This window comes from Somniosus microcephalus, chromosome 19 (assembly GCF_052327205.1).
Source record: "Somniosus microcephalus isolate GS21.2 chromosome 19, FLI_Smic_1.0, whole genome shotgun sequence".
NCBI lineage: Eukaryota > Metazoa > Chordata > Chondrichthyes > Squaliformes > Somniosidae > Somniosus > Somniosus microcephalus.
In genome coordinates, this window is record NC_141005.1 from 69,331,003 (window position 1) to 69,347,518 (window position 16,516).

A 16,516-nucleotide genomic window follows, 5' to 3' on the forward strand; every position below is an offset into this window, starting at 1 on the left:
CAATAACAGGTTAAAGGCAGAACCCGTGTGTCTGGTGTAATTTCTTATAAGTCTCAAGTCTGAACTCTATAACCTGTTGGATGGGGTGAGGGGTAATTCCGCAAGTCCTACAACTGTATGGGAAAAAAATATATAGAAAGCCCCCTAATTTGTCACACTGTTTCTTTAACATTTCTCTGTTCAATACATCACAGATCCCTCATACAATTTTAGCTTAGTTTCACTCATTTGGTGACAGAGATTACCCACAGGAATCATGTGCCCTTTGAAAGGAAGTAGATTGTACATAGTTCCACAGTGTAGCTGAAACTTAATATCTATGTTATCAGTAACTTTCATCAAATTCAGAAATGTGTGCTCTTTGATACTATAATAGCAATAGATATTTTTCATTTGTTCTCAGGATATGGGCAATGCTGCCAAAGATAGACATAGACATGGAAGAAAGGAGCAGGAGTAGGCCATTCGGCCTCTCGAGCCTGCTCCGCCATTCAATGAGATCATGGCTGATCATCCAAATTCAGTACCCTGTCCCTGCCTTCTCCCCATATTCCTTGATCCCTTTAGCCTTAAGAAATATATCTAACTCCTTCTTGAATATATTTAATGAATTGGCCTCCACTGCCTTCTGTGGTAGAGAATTCCACAGGTTCACCACTCTCTGGGTGAAGAAATTCCTCCTCATCTCTGTCCTAAATGGCTTACCCCTTATCCTTAGACTGTGACCCCTGGTTCTGGACTCCCCAACCATCGGGAACATCCTTCCTGCATCTAGTCTGTCTAGTCCTGTTAGAATTTTGTAAGTTTCAATGAGATCCCCTTTCATTCTTCTATAACCCCAATCGACCCAATCTCTCCTCATACGTCATTCCTGCCATCCCAGGTATCAGTCTGGTGAATCTTCACTGCACTCCCTCCATGGCAAGAACATCCTTCCTCAGATAAGGCGACCAAAACTGCACACAATACTCAAGATGTGGTCTCACCAAGGCCCTGTACAACTGCAGCAAGACATCCTTGTTCCTGTACTCGAACCCTCTCGCTACGAAGGCCAACATACCATTTGCCTTCTTAACCGCCTGCTGCACCAGCATGCTTACCTTCAGCGACTGGTGCACAAGGACACCCACGTCTCGTTGCACTTCCCCTTCTTCCAATCTATTGCCTTTCAGATAATAATCTGCCTTCCTGTTTTTGCCACCAAAGTGGATAACCTCGCATTTATTCACATTATACTGCATCTGCCATGCTTCTGCCCAATCACCCAACCTGTCCAAATCATACTGGAGTTTCTCGGCATCCTCCTCACAGCACACACGCCCACCCAGCTTTGTGTCGTCTGCAAACTTGGAGATATTACATCTAGTTCCCTCATTTAGATCATTTATATATATTGTGAATAGCTGGGGTCCTAGCACTGATCCCTGTGGTACCCCAGTAGTCACTGCCTGCCACTCGGAAAAAGACCCATTTATTCCAACTCTTTGCTTCCTGTCTGCCAACCAGTTCACTATCCAAGTCAGTACCTTGCCCCCAATCCCATGTGCCTTAACTTTACACGCTAATCTCTTATGCAGGACCTTATTGAAAGCCTTCTGAAAGTCCAAATACACCACATCCACTGGTTCTCCCTTATCTATTCTACCAGTTACATCCTCAAAAAATTCCAGTAGATTAGTCAAGCACAGTTTACCTTTTGTAAATCCATGTTGACTTTGTCCGATCCTGTCACTGTTTTCCAAGTGCTCTGCTATTACATCTTTTATAATGGACTCTAGCATTTTCCCCACTACCAATGGCAGGCTTATCGGTCTGTAATTCCCCGTTTTCGCTCTACCACCTTTTTTGAATAGTGGGGTAACACATGTACTTAATGCCCATCCCTAGTTAGCTTAAGAAGGTGGTATTGGTGGGCCTTCTCCTTGAACCGCTGCAGTGCTTGTGCCATGATAGACTTAGGTAGTGAATTTGACACAGTGGCAATAAAGGAATGGCGGCATTAGTCCAAGTCAGGATGGTGTGTGAGTTGGAGAAGAACTTGGAGGTGGTGATTTTATGATTTTCCCACAACATTGCTGCTCTTGTCCTTCTTGGCGGTAGGTCACAGGGGAGGAAGGTGCTGATGAAGTAACTGTGGCCAGATTCTGCAGTACATCCTGTGGATTGTTTATACAGCAGCCACGCTGGATCGGTGATAGAAGAGGTGGATATTGACTCCAGTGGCAGGGGTACAGATCAAACAAACTGCTCTATCCTGGATGGTGTTGAGCTTTTGAGTGTTGTTCGGCTGCACCCATCCAGGCAACTGGTGTATTCCACCACACTCCTGACTTGAGCCTTGTTGATGGTGGAGAGGCTTTGAGGGGTCAGGAGGTGAGCCACTTGTCACAACGTACCCAGCCTCTGCTCTTGTAGTCACTGTATTGATATCATTACTGGTCAATGGTGACCCCCAAGATGTTGATAGTGGTGCTGTTAAAGGGGAAATGGCTGGGCTTTCTCTTTTTTGAAATGGTCATTACCTGCATTTTTGTGGAGTGGGCTATCTGCCACTTGCCAGTACAAGCCTGAATGTTAACCAGTTCCTGCTGTAGGCTGGCATGGACTGTCTCATTATCAGACTCGCTTGATTTCTTGAATTGAACACATATCTCTCATATTCTTCTTTGGATGACAAAAATTTTCGCACTTGTCTGTAACTTTCTTTTCCTCACTGGGACTATCCCATGTAAATATGTTATACAGAAGTAATCCTTGCAGGCATTTTAATAAGTGTATATTTTTTACTCAGCAGATTCTTTTTCTAGCAATTCTAATATCTATTATTTTCAAGATACTTAGTGGATTTGTTTCTACTGTTCTATGGCTCTTTAATTCCTGCTTTACAAAGCGTATCTAACAATGCTGCATTTGCTGGAACTGGTTCCATCAGTTGTGTACATAATTAATATATGTGGTGATCTACTCAACTCCAGCAGCACTAGAGAAATATGGAACACAATGGGGATCTGCATATATTTATAGTTACATACAGGAAACTTTCGATTTACTGGCACCTAAATAACCGGAAATCTCGGTTAACCTGCAAAATTCAGGAGTAGGTTCAGATAAGTTTTATTACTTGCCTTCCTCAATCTGTTGCTGTGCAAGGGTGTGGCTGCAGCTGTTGCTAAGCTACAGAGATGCTTGGAACTTGTGGCCATTGTTTGTTGCTTTATACGGAGCTCTCAGCTCCGTATCTTTTACTATAGCTTTCGGTTATCCGGAATTTTTGATGAACCGGCAGCACGTCGGTCCAGTCAGTGCCGGATAAAAAAAAGTTTCCTGTATCTGCCTTGATCAATTATCTGCCTCGTGGCTAATTATGACTACAGAACTTAGCTCATACAAATTTCTGTGTCAGTCTTTATTGTCCTCTGCAATAGTGTATAGAACTCAATGATCAATACAGAGTATTCACTTACTGCCATTTTCACTATTTTGCCAATGGCTATTAGTGGTATCATGGTATCATTGTGGAAAGATAATCATTTATCAGAAGTTATGGATGTCGCATTAGGTTTAAAAATAAGCAAATGCAGAATGACATTTGTGACAAGTTCTAAGAGGATTTGAAGTGTCAGAAGTGTAATCTTTATAGCACTATTTGCACAATACATTGATTAGATTAGACAGACTGCCACCTGGGAACATCATGTTGTCGCACTGTGAGTGTTACTAACTAATAATGTAGATGACGCTTGGCAGATCTGTTCACTAAGCCAGAGATTTTCTGTGTGGGGAATCTGTGGCAAATACTGCCCTACGCCCAGCTGTGCTACCTTCTGAAAGACTGCCAGCTACCCAAATAGTGGTATCATTATCAGAAAATGACAGTAACAGACATAATAGGCTGGGAAGGCCATAAATACTGGAAAATACAGAAAATTATTGAATAAATTATTCTGAAACATTTTACTTGAAGTGTGCAGTATGCCAGAGGGTCAGAAACCACCCAGGATCAATGTGTGGCATAGACTTCCAGGTAGCATAGTGGAGATAAAACCATGGAATCATTTATCCTATCTCGCACCAGGTCCTGCCCATCTATCCTTGATGACCTACGTTGGTCTCACCCGGTCACCCAACACCTCCAATTTAAAAGTCCCATCCTCATGTTTAAATCCCTTCATGGCTTTTTCAACTCTATCTCTGTAACCTTCCTATGCCCTAAAACCTCCCCTAAACTCTCTGGGGTAGAAATTTGTCTCGGGCGGCGGCGCAAAACAGGCGGTATCGGATCGACAGCCCCGTTATACACAGCGCCTGATATTCAGTTCCATTGACTGCGGTGGAACTGAATTATCAGGCACTGCGTGTAACGGGCGGCTGATTTGATATCGCCCGAGACGAATTTCGAGACCTCTGTTCCTCTGACTGGCCTTTTGGTGCACTCCCCCTTCCTTTTGCCCCAACCATTGAGGCTGTCCCTTCAACAGTCTGGGGGTACCCTTCCTCCCCCCTCCCCTCCCAATATCTTCCTTTTGTGACAGACCTGAAACGTTAACTCTGTCTCTCTCCACGGATGCTGCTTGGCCTGCCGAGTGTTTCCAGCATTTTTTGTTGTTATTTCAGATTTCCAGCATCCGCAGTATTTTGCTATCTTCCTTTTTTGGATAAAGGGTGTTGTGTATGTACCTTTAAGAGAGAACTGCTTTTATACTGTAGTACTGGCCGTGACCACACCTGTATATAAAGCCGTAGCAGGCTTCTGTACTTTCAGTTCCAGCATACCCTCTGTTCAGTAAACACCTGTTATTACCGTTCTCCTGCAGTCCGTGTGTTATTGAAACGCGGACACTACAGTGGCGACGAGCAGGTTCGAACTCACCTGCAGTACTGCATCACCTCACGGGGATCCATCCCGGAAAAGAAGCTTCTTGGAGGTCGAAGCCAGAGCAACGGGCGTCGACCGTGGGCAACCGCCCAGTGATCCATCGGAGCTCAGTGAATCGCAGGGGAAGCTGTGGAGAGCTGGGCTTGGCTCCCCAGTCAAGGTGTTCCAGCAAATCGTGCTGGTAGCAGGTAGTGCGCTGACCCTTCCGGACTGCGGCGGGCTTGAGCTCGATCGAGCGGCTCTGCAAGGGGGCCGTGCAGCGTCGTCGGGAAGGAAAAGAGAGAGAGAGGGTGGAGCGCACAGGGCACGGTTGGTGCTCAAGAGCCGGGCAGTGTTAGAGAAAATAAAAGAGAGGAAGGAAAAGAGACGCGCAGTGGATAGCATCAAAGAAGAATAAAACTAAGGAATTTAACTAACAAAAGAGAGACGCGCCGAAGCCGCGGGGTGCCGCCATTACTATTTAGAATGCTAGGAGCAGCATTGGCAGCAAGGGGAAGAAGGAAAAGCACGGGAGGCGCCATTTTAATCCATTGGGGAAGAAGGGAAAGCGCGGGAGGCGCCATTTTAAACCACCCAAGATGCCGAAGAGTGGCAGTATCACTGCTTTTGACAACGAAATAGAAGACTGGACCACATATGTGGAAAGAATTGAAGTGTACTGCAAGGCAAATGGGGTGGCCGGTGAAAAGAAGGCGTCGGTATTATTAAATTTGATGGGCGCGAGAATGTACGGCCTATTGCGGAATTTAATTACCCCAACTAAACCAATGGAGAAAAGCTTTGAAGAGATTGTCAATATCTTACAGGAACATCTAAACCCTACACCGCTGCTGATAGCAGAAAGATTCAAGTTCCATAAAAGAAACCAGCACAAAGATGAGAGTAATGCTGACTATCTTACGGAACTACACAAGTTATCGAAGCACTGCCAGTTTGGAGCAGGACTGGCAAATACCTTAAGGGATAAGTTTGTCTGCGGGCTCCAGAGTGAAGGAAGCCAGAAATGACTACTTTCGGAAAAGGACCTTACGCTAGAAAAGGCTTTCAGCGTGGCAGTATCCTACGAAGCAGCAGCACGGGGAGCTGCGGAAATACAACAGAAACCGCAAGAATATAGCACAAACGAAATGGCATATGGAGCAGAAAAGTGCTATCGCTGCGGCAGAACAACCCATGACCAGAAGGACTGCTGGTTTAAGGACAAAGTATGCAGGCAATGTGGAAAAGTGGGACACATAGCACGAGTCTGCAGGTTGGGAAAGAAAACCAACACTAAAAGAACTACTAAGGAAAAGTACAAGAAAGTAAAAAAAATGACAGACAGCAGTTCAGAAGATCAGGAGAGTGATAATGACTCTGGGAGCAGGAGACTAAGTTGTCTAAAGTTACACAACGTGATCGCAAAGGAGGATCACCGAACCATTTGGGTCACCCTCATGATAGCAGGGTCCCAAGATGGAATTGGACACAGGATCAGCCCTAACTGTCATGAATCGACGAGACTATGAGCGGCTATTCTCACACATACCCTTGAAGGACACATCCATTGTATTGAAGACATATACGGGGCAAAAAGTCTACCCCAGAGGAAAAATAAGGGTGCCCGTTAAATACAACGGCAAGGAAACACAGAAACTGTATCTATATATACTACAAGATGGAGGACCACCATTATTGGGATGTGAATGGATCCGAAAAATACAATTGGATTGGCATTCCATTCAGGCGCTAACTGTGGCTGACAAAAAGGATGACGACGTCACACCTGGACGACTGTCAAAAATTCTAACTGACGCGAAAGAGGTGTTCCAGCAAGGACTTGGGACTCTAAAAGGAGTAACGGCAACGATAAAAATTGAAGATAACGCAAACCCAAAAATTTTTAAGGCCAGACCGGTACCATACGCAATCCGCCCAGCCGTCGAAGCAGAGCTGGAGAGTCTGGAGCATTCAGGTGTGCTGTCCAAGGTGGACTGGAGCGAGTGGGCCACACCCATCGTTCCTGTAATGAAGAAATCATTGAGCAGCACGCCTGGGGAGCCGAAGAAGGTTCGCATCTGTGGGGACTTTAAGGTAACTGTGAACCCAGTCCTGCACACAGTACAATATCCACTTCCGCGGATAGAAGATATTTTCGCCTCCCTATCTGGAGGGAAACGCTGTACGAAGATTGATCTGGCCCAAGCGTATCTACAAATGGAGGTAGAAGAAGCATCTAGAAAATATCTCATGATAAACACTCACAAAGGTCTTTACCAGTACAACCGACTGGTATTCGGGGTAGCATCAGCTCCGGCTATTTGGCAGAGGGCGATGGAACAAGTCCTGCAAGGGACCCCGGGGACCCAGTGTTATTTGGACGACATCCTGGTTACGGGCGAAAATGACAGTGAACACCTTGCCAACCTGGAGCAGGTGCTCACTAGATTACAAGAATATGGGCTACGAGCCAACCACCCCAAATGCGAGTTTTTCAGGAAATAAATCTCCTATTGTGGCCACATGATTGATGAAGCGGGGTTACATAAGTCCCCAGACAAGATTGAGGCAGTAGTCAAGGCTCCAGCACCAGAAAATGTGTCGCAACTGAGGTCGTTCCTCGGGTTGGTGAACTACTACCACAAGTTCTTGCCAAATTTATCTACAATTCTGCACCCACTGAATGCCTTGCTGCAAACTGGAGTAGCATGGAAATGGAGTGATGAGTGTAAGCGTGCCTTTCAGAAATGTAAATGCCTAATCACTTCAAAAGAAGTATTGGCCCACTACAATCCAACACTACCGATTCGGTTGGTATGTGATGCATCTCCCTACGGCATTGGAGCGGTGCTGTCACACAAATTCCTCGACGGTTCAGAGAGGCCAATAGCCTTTGCGTCGCGCTCGTTAACCTCAGCCGAGCGTAACTACGCCCAGATTGACAGGGAGGCCCTCAGCCTGGTGTGGGGGGTGAAGAAGTTCAATCACTATCTGCACGGGTAGAAATTCACCCTACTGACTGATCACCAGCCTCTTGTCTCCATTTTTAACCCAAAGAAGGGCGTTCCAGTGATGACAGCGCAACGGCTGCAAAGATGGTCCCTTTTTCTAGGGGCACATCAATACGACATAGAGTACAAGGGTACGAAACAGCATGGAAACGCTGATGGGCTGTCGCGCCTGCCGTTGCCTACGGTGGAGGAAGCACCTGCAGTGGACCCTGTTGAGATATTCCATTCGACCATAGTCGAATGTCTACCTGTTACAAACTCAAGTATAGAGAAGTAAACCCGAAACGACCCGACACTCTCTCGGGTCTATGATTTGACGGTGAAGGGATGGCCAGCACATGGCGACTCACTGTTGCCAGCATTCTCGCCAAGGAGAGAACAGCTGTCAGTGTGCCGGGGGACCTTGATGTGTGGATCCCGTGTGGTAATTCCACCCAAGTTGAGAGATAGAGTGCTCAATGAGCTTCATGAGGGTCATCTGGGAGGGCTAAAAATGAAGAGCCTAGCCAGGGCTTATGTGTGGTGGCCGGGAATCGATAAAGAAATCGAGGATATGACCAAGGGATGCACAGGATGCAAGAAAGTCCAAAACGCTCCACTACAGGCCCCGCTACACCCATGGGAGTGGCCCTCATCTCCATGGCAACGGGTACACATTGATTTTGCTGGTCCATTTATGGACTCAATGTTTTTAATCGCTGTGGATGCACATTCGAAATGGCCAGAGGTCATCAAAATGTCCTCCACCACCACGGAGAAAACTACTGCAGTCCTACGGACCATCTTCGCCAGGAATGGCTTGCCAGAACAGATTTGCTCCGACAATGGACCACAGTTTGTGTCCGAGGATTTCCGGAGGTTTTTGAGGAATAATGGGTAAAACATTACACATCTGCCCCATATCATCCAGCCACAAATGGATTGGCTGAGAGGTTTGTTCAGACCTTTAAAAAAGCAATAAAGGCGATGGATAACGACAACATACCACTGCAACACAAGGTGGATAATTTCTTGTTTGCTTACCGGAATGCGACATATGCAGTCACCAACCAAGCTCCAGCCATAATGTTCTTTAACCGAAGGTTAAGATGTCGCCTGGATTTGCTCAAACCAAACATAAGACGAGATGTTGAGGATAAGCAATTCCAGCACATAAATGAGAAGCCAACCAGGAGCTTCAAGATAGGGCAACCAGTCTTGGCCCGCGACTACCGAACAGAAAAATGGCAGCCAGGAACGATATGCACACAGCAGGGACCACTAATGTACACAGTGGACGTTGGAGAGAGCATCGTGAGACGCCATGCTGACCAGATTCTAGAGTCACAGGAACAAGTCAAACCCATACCACGAGCATGCGCACCTGGTGATGAACCCGAAGTACAGATTGCGTCTACCTCAGAATCAGTGGTATTGGAAGCTGACGAACCAACCAATGACAATGAGCCAGAATCGACTCCGCCGCAAGAACAGGATACTCGAGAAAGGCGCTATCCAGACAGGATCAGGAAGCCTCCTCAAAGACTGAATTTATAAATGATTACTTCAGTTGATGCATATAGTACAGAGAAAATTGTAATTGTAATTAGTTATTATTTAATTGTTAAATGAATGTTATGTACTGTTTATCTAAAAGGGGAGGAATTGTTGTGTATGTACCTTTAAGAGAGAACTGCTTTTTTACTGTAGTACCGGCAGTGACCACACCTGTATATAAAGCCGTAGCAGGCTTCTGTACTTTCAGTTCCAGCATACCCTCTGTTCAGTAAACACCTGTTATTACCGTTCTCCTGCAGTCCGTGTGTTATTGATACGCGGACACTACAAAGGGCAGTTAGAAAGATTACCTGTAATCATCTGGCAGTTTTCTCTGATGCCTATATGCATCTCTTCACTTCACCTGATGAAGGAGCAGCGCTCGGAAAGCTTGTGATTACAAATAAAGCTGTTGGACTATAACCTGGTTTTGTGTGACTTCCAACACTGGCATCTCCACATCATTCCTTTTTTGGCTGCGTGTCATTTTTTTTGGTGGGGGGGCGATTATGCCTCTGAGCAGAGCGCATGGGACGTGGCGTCCACATTAAAATTCGCTAATACAAAGCCTGAGCAACTGTTGTTGACGACCCACTGTGTGCGTCGACTGTGCGTGCAGGCGCGTCGGGAGGCCCAGGTTGGGTGCGTTGCTATAGCAACAGAGCGAAGCCGCGCAGCGCTGGAGCTGCCCAAACGTTCGTCGCTCGAACTCCTGGGCGTGCGGGCTGGAAGTTATTTTTGCGCCGTTTTTTTTTTCCAAAAATTGTTTTTAACGACAGCAAAGAACATGGCTCACGCGAGAATTTCTGCCAAACTTCCTCCTCACATCGACCCGACCAAAGCGCCCATCGCGTTCGGAGACCTGGCTTTGCCCAAACTCAACCGCGAGCTGGCGGAGCCCGAGCTCCTCACCCGGCAGCGGGCGCTCATGGCACTCTGCGACCTGCTCCACGACCCCGAGCTCGCTTACACGGCGGTGGAGGTCGGTAAGTGCGCCGACAAGACCCTCCCAGCATGTTCACGACCTGCACAACACTTTAGCAGAAGGGCGGATGTCAAGTTCAGAGAAACCTGGGCGCGGGGAGTTGGAGTCCAAAACTGGGTCCATGTCTGCCCCCCCCCCCCCCCCAAACATTTGTGACTTAGGTGTCTAATAAATGTGAGGGGTGCGAATGGAATTTTTCCACGTCAGTGGTATTATAAGCTGCAAAGAACTCGGTTATCCTGGACACAGGTCAACCAAGGAAAGATTGCCAGTTATGCTGTGGGAGCATTAAAGAAGGAAGACAGAAAAATTGAGGCCAACTCTCCGGCGGTTGCTATCACTTCCCAACTACCTATCCAACACCAAGCCCTGGGTGGGGGGAATTTTAGAACATAAGAAATAAGAGCAGGAGTAGGCCATACGGCCCCTCGAGCCTGCTCCGCCATTCAATAAGATCATGGCTGATCATCGACCTCAACTCCACTTTCCCGCCCAATCTCCATATCCCTTGATTCCCCTAGAGTCCAAAAATCTATCTGTCTCAGCCTTGAATATACTCAAAGACTCAGCATCCACAGCCCTCTGGGGCAGAGAATTTCAAAGATTCACAACCCTCTGAGTGAAGAAATTCCTCCTCATCTGTCTTAAATGGCCTACCCCTTATCCTGAGTATGCCCCCTAGTTCTAGACACTTCAGCCAGGGCAAACAACCTCTCAGCATCTACCCTGTCAATCCCCTTCAGAATCTTGTATGATTCAATGAGATCACCTCTCATTCTTCTAAACTTCCTTCAGCTAAATGTCGTCAAGACTGAAGCCAACCTTTTCAGTTTCAGTAGGCCCCTACATGCCTCCAGCCCAACTCCATCAATATCCCTGGTTACCCGCGCAGGCTGAAACCATATGTGTACACCCTTGATGTTCTGTTGGAACCTCAGCTGAACATTTTACTCAACATCCAGTTTGTCACCTCTGGTACATTACCAACACCCTCTTATTATGCGCTTGTTACCTCCAGGACTGGCTTTTCCAGCACTTTTTTGCCTGCTTCTATCCATCATAAACTCCAGCTATCCTGGAAATTTGTGGCTTGTGTATTCTCCTGCACTGAGTGACATCCACTCATCACTCCTGCCCTTATTGAGCTCCACTAATTCCTTGTGCCCCAACGATGATCCATTTCCAGTTTTCAAATCCTGCCATGGGTTTGCTTCATCCTATTTGAGTGGTTTTCAGTATACATCCTGCTCCACACCATCTGGTACCTTGGCTCGGTATCTAAGATGAGGACACAATATCATTCTATTTTGGTGCTGCACCTGATAAGGCCAACTTGCAACAAAATACTAAAAAAGTTAATTTTCACTAGCAAAATGCTAATAATTTCTACTAATACAAACTTTGGCCTTGATTTTTCTGCACTATTCTGCCCCAAATCAGAAATTTTGTGAAAAAATGGGGTGGTAACCAATGTTCCATTGAATTTTTTTGGGTGCACGGCCCCTTTAAGGGGCCACGCGGCCTATTCAAAATACCATGCATGCACGTTTTTTCCTAATTAAAAGCTGATGAGTCGGCTGCACAGGAGCTGCAGATCACTGCGTGGCCGCGCAGCTTAAAGGGAATGTTGTTGGTAACAGCAACTGCTGCCTCTCCACTCTAATCTTGATCTTTGGAACACCTCCGTTCAGTAGCAAGTGTGACCCCGAGCTTCCAGTCGCCTGCCATTTTAATTCTCCGCCCCACTCCCACTCCCACTCTGATCTCTCTGTCCATGGCCTCCTACACTATTCTAATGAAGTGCAACGTAAGCTCGAGGAACAGCGCCTATTAGGCCCTTTACAGCCTTCCGGACTCAACATTGAGTTCAACAATTTGAGATCATAACCTCTGACCAATTTTTTCGGTTCCATTTACACCTCCATTCGACCCATCTTTTGTTTCTTTACTTGTCACATTACCATCTCCTTTTGCCTTGCATCATCATCCCTTTTGTCATTTAATCTCTTCTGCCTTCCAACCTATCACAGACCTTCCCTTTTATTCTTTCCTCTCCTCCTTCCTTTCCCTGACTCTGCACTTGCTTAAAACCTGTTACATCTCATAACTTTTTTCAGTTCTGACGAAAGGTCATCCACCTGAAACGTTAACTCCGTTTCTCTCTCCACAGATGCTGCCAGACCTGCTGAGTATTTCCAGCATTTTCTGTTTTTATTCTTCTGCTACATTGTCGGCTGTATTGGTGCCGGCTCCCGCTCTTCCTCCAAAGGGAGAATTTCACCTACTATTCCTCAACTTTATGTGGTCCATATTTGACTTTTCCTTACCTGAACATCTCCCTCTCCATCTCTGGTAATGGGCTTTCTACAGGCATCTAATGCAACTCCACTGACTCACAACTATCTCGCTTATGCTTCTTTGCATCCTGCCTCCTTTAGTAAATACTCCAAGGTGTTTTACAGAGGAGAAACTGATGCCGAGTAATAGTAGAAGAATTAGGAAAGATGCCCAAAAACGTAATAGAAGAGGTAGGTTTTGAGGAAGCTTTTAAAGGTGGGGAGCGAAGTCAGAAGGTGGAGAGGTTTAGTATGGGAGTTCTAAGGAGTTGGATTGAAACAGCTGAAGGCCTTGCCACTCATGGTAAAGCATAGGGAAAATGGAAATGACAAGAGGCCCAAGTCAGAGGACTAAAGGACCCGGGCTGGGTCTTATATAGAAACATAGAAGATAGGAGCAGGAGTAGGCCATTCGGCCCCTCGAGCCTGCTCCGCCATTCAATGCGATCATGGCTGATCATCCAATTTCAGTACCCAGTCCCTGCTTTCTCCCCATACCCCTTTAGCCTTAAGAAATATATCCAACTCCTTCTTGAATATATTTAATGAATTGGCCTCTACTGCCTTCTGTGGTAGAGAATTCCACAGGTTCACCACTCTCTGGGTGAAGAAATTCCTCCTCATTTCTGTCCTAAATGGCCTACCCCTTATCCTTAGACTGTGACCCCTGGTTCTGGACTCCCCGACCATCGGGAACATCCTTCCTGCATCTAGTCTGTCTAGTCCTGTCAGAATTTTATAAGTTACAATAAGATCCCCTCTCATTCTTCTAAACTCCAGCGAGTACAAGCCCAATCGTCCCAATCTCTCCTCATACATCATTCCTGCCATCCCAGGTATCAGCCTGGTGAATCTTCGCTGAACTCCTTCCATGGCAAGAACATCCTTCCTCAGATAAGTCGACCAAAACTGCACACAATACTCAAGATGTGGTCTCACCAAGGCCCTGTACAACTGTAGCAAGACATCCTTGTTCCTGTACTCAAACCCTCTCGCTATGAAGGCCAACATACCATTTGCCTTCTTAACCGCCTGCTGCACCTGCATGCTTACCTTCAGCGAGGTGCACAAGGACACCCAGATCTCGTTGCACTTCCCCTTCTCCCAATCTATTGCCATTCAGATAATAATCTGCCTTCCTGTTTTTGCCACCAAAGTGGATAACCTCACATTTATTCACGTTATATTGCATCTGCCATGTTTTTGCCTAATCACCCAACCTATCCAAATCATCCTGGAGTTTCTCGGCATCCTCCTCACAGCACACACTCCCAGCCAGCTTTGTGTCATCTGCAAATTTGGAGATATTACATCTAGTTCCCTTGTCTAGATTATTAATATATATTGTGAATAGCTGGGGTCCAAGGACCGATCCCTGTGGTACCCCACTAGTCACTGCCTGCCACTCGGAAAAAGACCCGTTTATTCCAACTCTTTGCTTTCTGTCTGCCAACCAGTTCTCTGTCCAAGTCAATACCTTGCCCCCAATCCGATGTGCCTTAAATTTACACGCTAATCACTTATGCGGGATCTTATCAAAAGCCTTCTGAAAGTCCAAATACACCACATCCACTGGTTCTCCCTTATCTATTTTACCAGTTACATCCTCAAAAAATTCCAGTAGATTAGTCAAGCACAATTTACCTTTTGTAAATCCATGTTGACTTTGTCCGATCCTGTCACTGTTTTCCAAGTGCTCTGCTATTACATCTTTTACAATGGACTCTAGCATTTTCCCCACTACCGATGTCAGGCTTACCAGTCTGTAATTCCCCGTTTTCTCTCTACCACTTTTTTTGAATACAGGAAAAGTTCTGATATCCTGCACCGATGGGACCGAGCTGCTGCCGATCTGTCAAAACTTCCGGATAGACCAGCGCTAATGTTGAAGGATACAGAGGTTTTCATCTCCGTATCTGACAACAAACACTGTTGCTTAGCAACAGTTTGTAAACACTCAGCCCATACCTTGGAAGCGTCTCTAAAGCTGTTGCTAAGCTACAGAGACGCTTTCCAGAGCCTGACTGTTAAAAAAAAAAATGCTAGGAGAAGAAAAAAATCCTAACCAAAATGGCTGCTGATTTCTGCCGTTAGATCGAGGTTTCCGGACATACAACCTCCGGGTAAACCAAAGTTTCCTGTAGTGGGGTAACATTAGCTACCCTCCAATCCATGGGTACTGTTCCAGATTCCATCGAATGTTGGAAGATGATCAGCAATGCATCTACTATTTCTAGGGCCACTTCCTTAAGTACCCTAGGATGTAGATTATCAGGCCCTGGGGATTTATCGGCCTTCAATCCCATCAATTTCCCTAACACCATTTCCCTACAAATACTGATTTCTTTCAGTTCCTCCCTTTCATCAGACCCTATGTTCCCCGACATCTCTGGGAGGTTATTTGTGTCCTCCTTTGTGAAGACAGAACCAAAATATGTATTTAATTGGTCTGCCATTTCTTTGTTCCCCATTATAAATTCCCCTGATTCTGACTGCAAGGGACCTACGCTTGACTTCACCAATCTTTTTCTCTTCACATATCTATAAAAGCTTTTACAGTCAGTTTTTATGTTCCCTGCAAGCTTACTCTCATATTCAATTTTCCCCTTCTTAATTAATCCCTTTGTCCTCCTTTGTTGAATCTTAAACTGCTCCCAATCCTCAGGTTTACTGCTTTTTCTGGCCAGTTTATATGTCCTCTCCTTGGATCTTATGCTATCCCTAATTTCCCTTGTTAGCCACGGTTGAGTCACCTTTTTTGTTTTATTTTTATGCCAAACTGGGATGAACAAATTCTGTAGTTCATCCATGCGGTCTGGAGGAGGTTGCAGAGCTTGGGACGGCTGAGGCACTAGAGGGATTTGTATATGAGGATGCAGATTTTGAGTTTGGGGGTTGGGAAGCCAATGGAGGTCAGCAAGGGTAGGGTGATGGGCGAGATGACTTAATGCAGGATGAGATGTGGGTAACAGAGTTTTGGATAAATTGAATTAAAATATTATGCCAAATTCTCTAGGATGGTTATAACTGCTCTGTGTGGCATGGATAAGCTGAATGAAACACTTAATTTTGGTACGGTAACAAAAGGTTAATGTCTTTGCTCAGAATTATAAATGAAAATAGCTGAATTTGTCTTTGTTAATTTCAGTGGGTTATCCATAATTGTATATAGTTTCTCTGTGCTAAAGTTATTTAAATTGTTACAAAGTTAGTAACTGCCTACGGATGTTTTAAGTAATTAAGGATTCCTTTTGAAGAAAGCTGATGCCACTGGAATCATCTCATTCTCTCACCAGTCTATCTGTTGCCTAACCAAAGGGACTGATCAGGCTGCCAGATGGAACACTGGTCTATCATGTCTGCCATGGAAAGTAGCAAAAGCAATCACAATAAAGAAGGGCCTTGAATTTCCTCCAAGAAATCAGCAAAAAGAAGACATGATCTAGATGGGCAGGGGAGGAAGTGGAAGGGGGACATCATTACGCTGGGTCGCCACCCCTTTTTCTGCCTGTCAAAATGTCAATTTAATGTGGTCTGGCCGTTGCTTTTCGTCCTGACATCCAACATTGCTAAAGGTTTCAGGGGGGAATTAAAAAATTAAAATGCCAGGTTCCCAAAATCAATTGATTGCAGAGTGGCTTACAGCAAAACTGGCAGGATTATAATTATCTTGCATTATGCATATGCCCCATACCATAGAATTTGGGATGGGGTCAGGGGTGCATCCATGGGGCAGGCAGTGGTTTTGCCCTTGCCCAGATACATCCCCAAAAATTTGGCCCTAACATTAACA

The 16,516-nt window shown here is 45.7% G+C and overlaps 2 protein-coding genes across 2 annotated transcripts in view; one reads left to right on the top strand and one right to left on the bottom strand.

Annotated features, from left to right (window-relative positions):
• rab36 (RAB36, member RAS oncogene family) overlaps positions 1-10,048 on the bottom strand; it is a 153,794-nt gene extending 143,746 nt beyond the window's left edge. Inside the window, exon 1 of the mRNA XM_085962004.1 lies at positions 9,714-10,048. The gene's annotated coding sequence lies outside the window, so the exon portion shown is untranslated. The remainder of the gene's footprint in view (positions 1-9,713) is intronic.
• Positions 10,049-10,050: 2 nt separating this feature from the next.
• rsph14 (radial spoke head 14 homolog) overlaps positions 10,051-16,516 on the top strand; it is a 41,169-nt gene continuing 34,703 nt past the window's right edge. Inside the window, exon 1 of the mRNA XM_085962008.1 lies at positions 10,051-10,388. Coding sequence (XP_085818134.1) covers positions 10,190-10,388 — 199 coding nt within the window. The 5' untranslated portion in view covers positions 10,051-10,189. The remainder of the gene's footprint in view (positions 10,389-16,516) is intronic.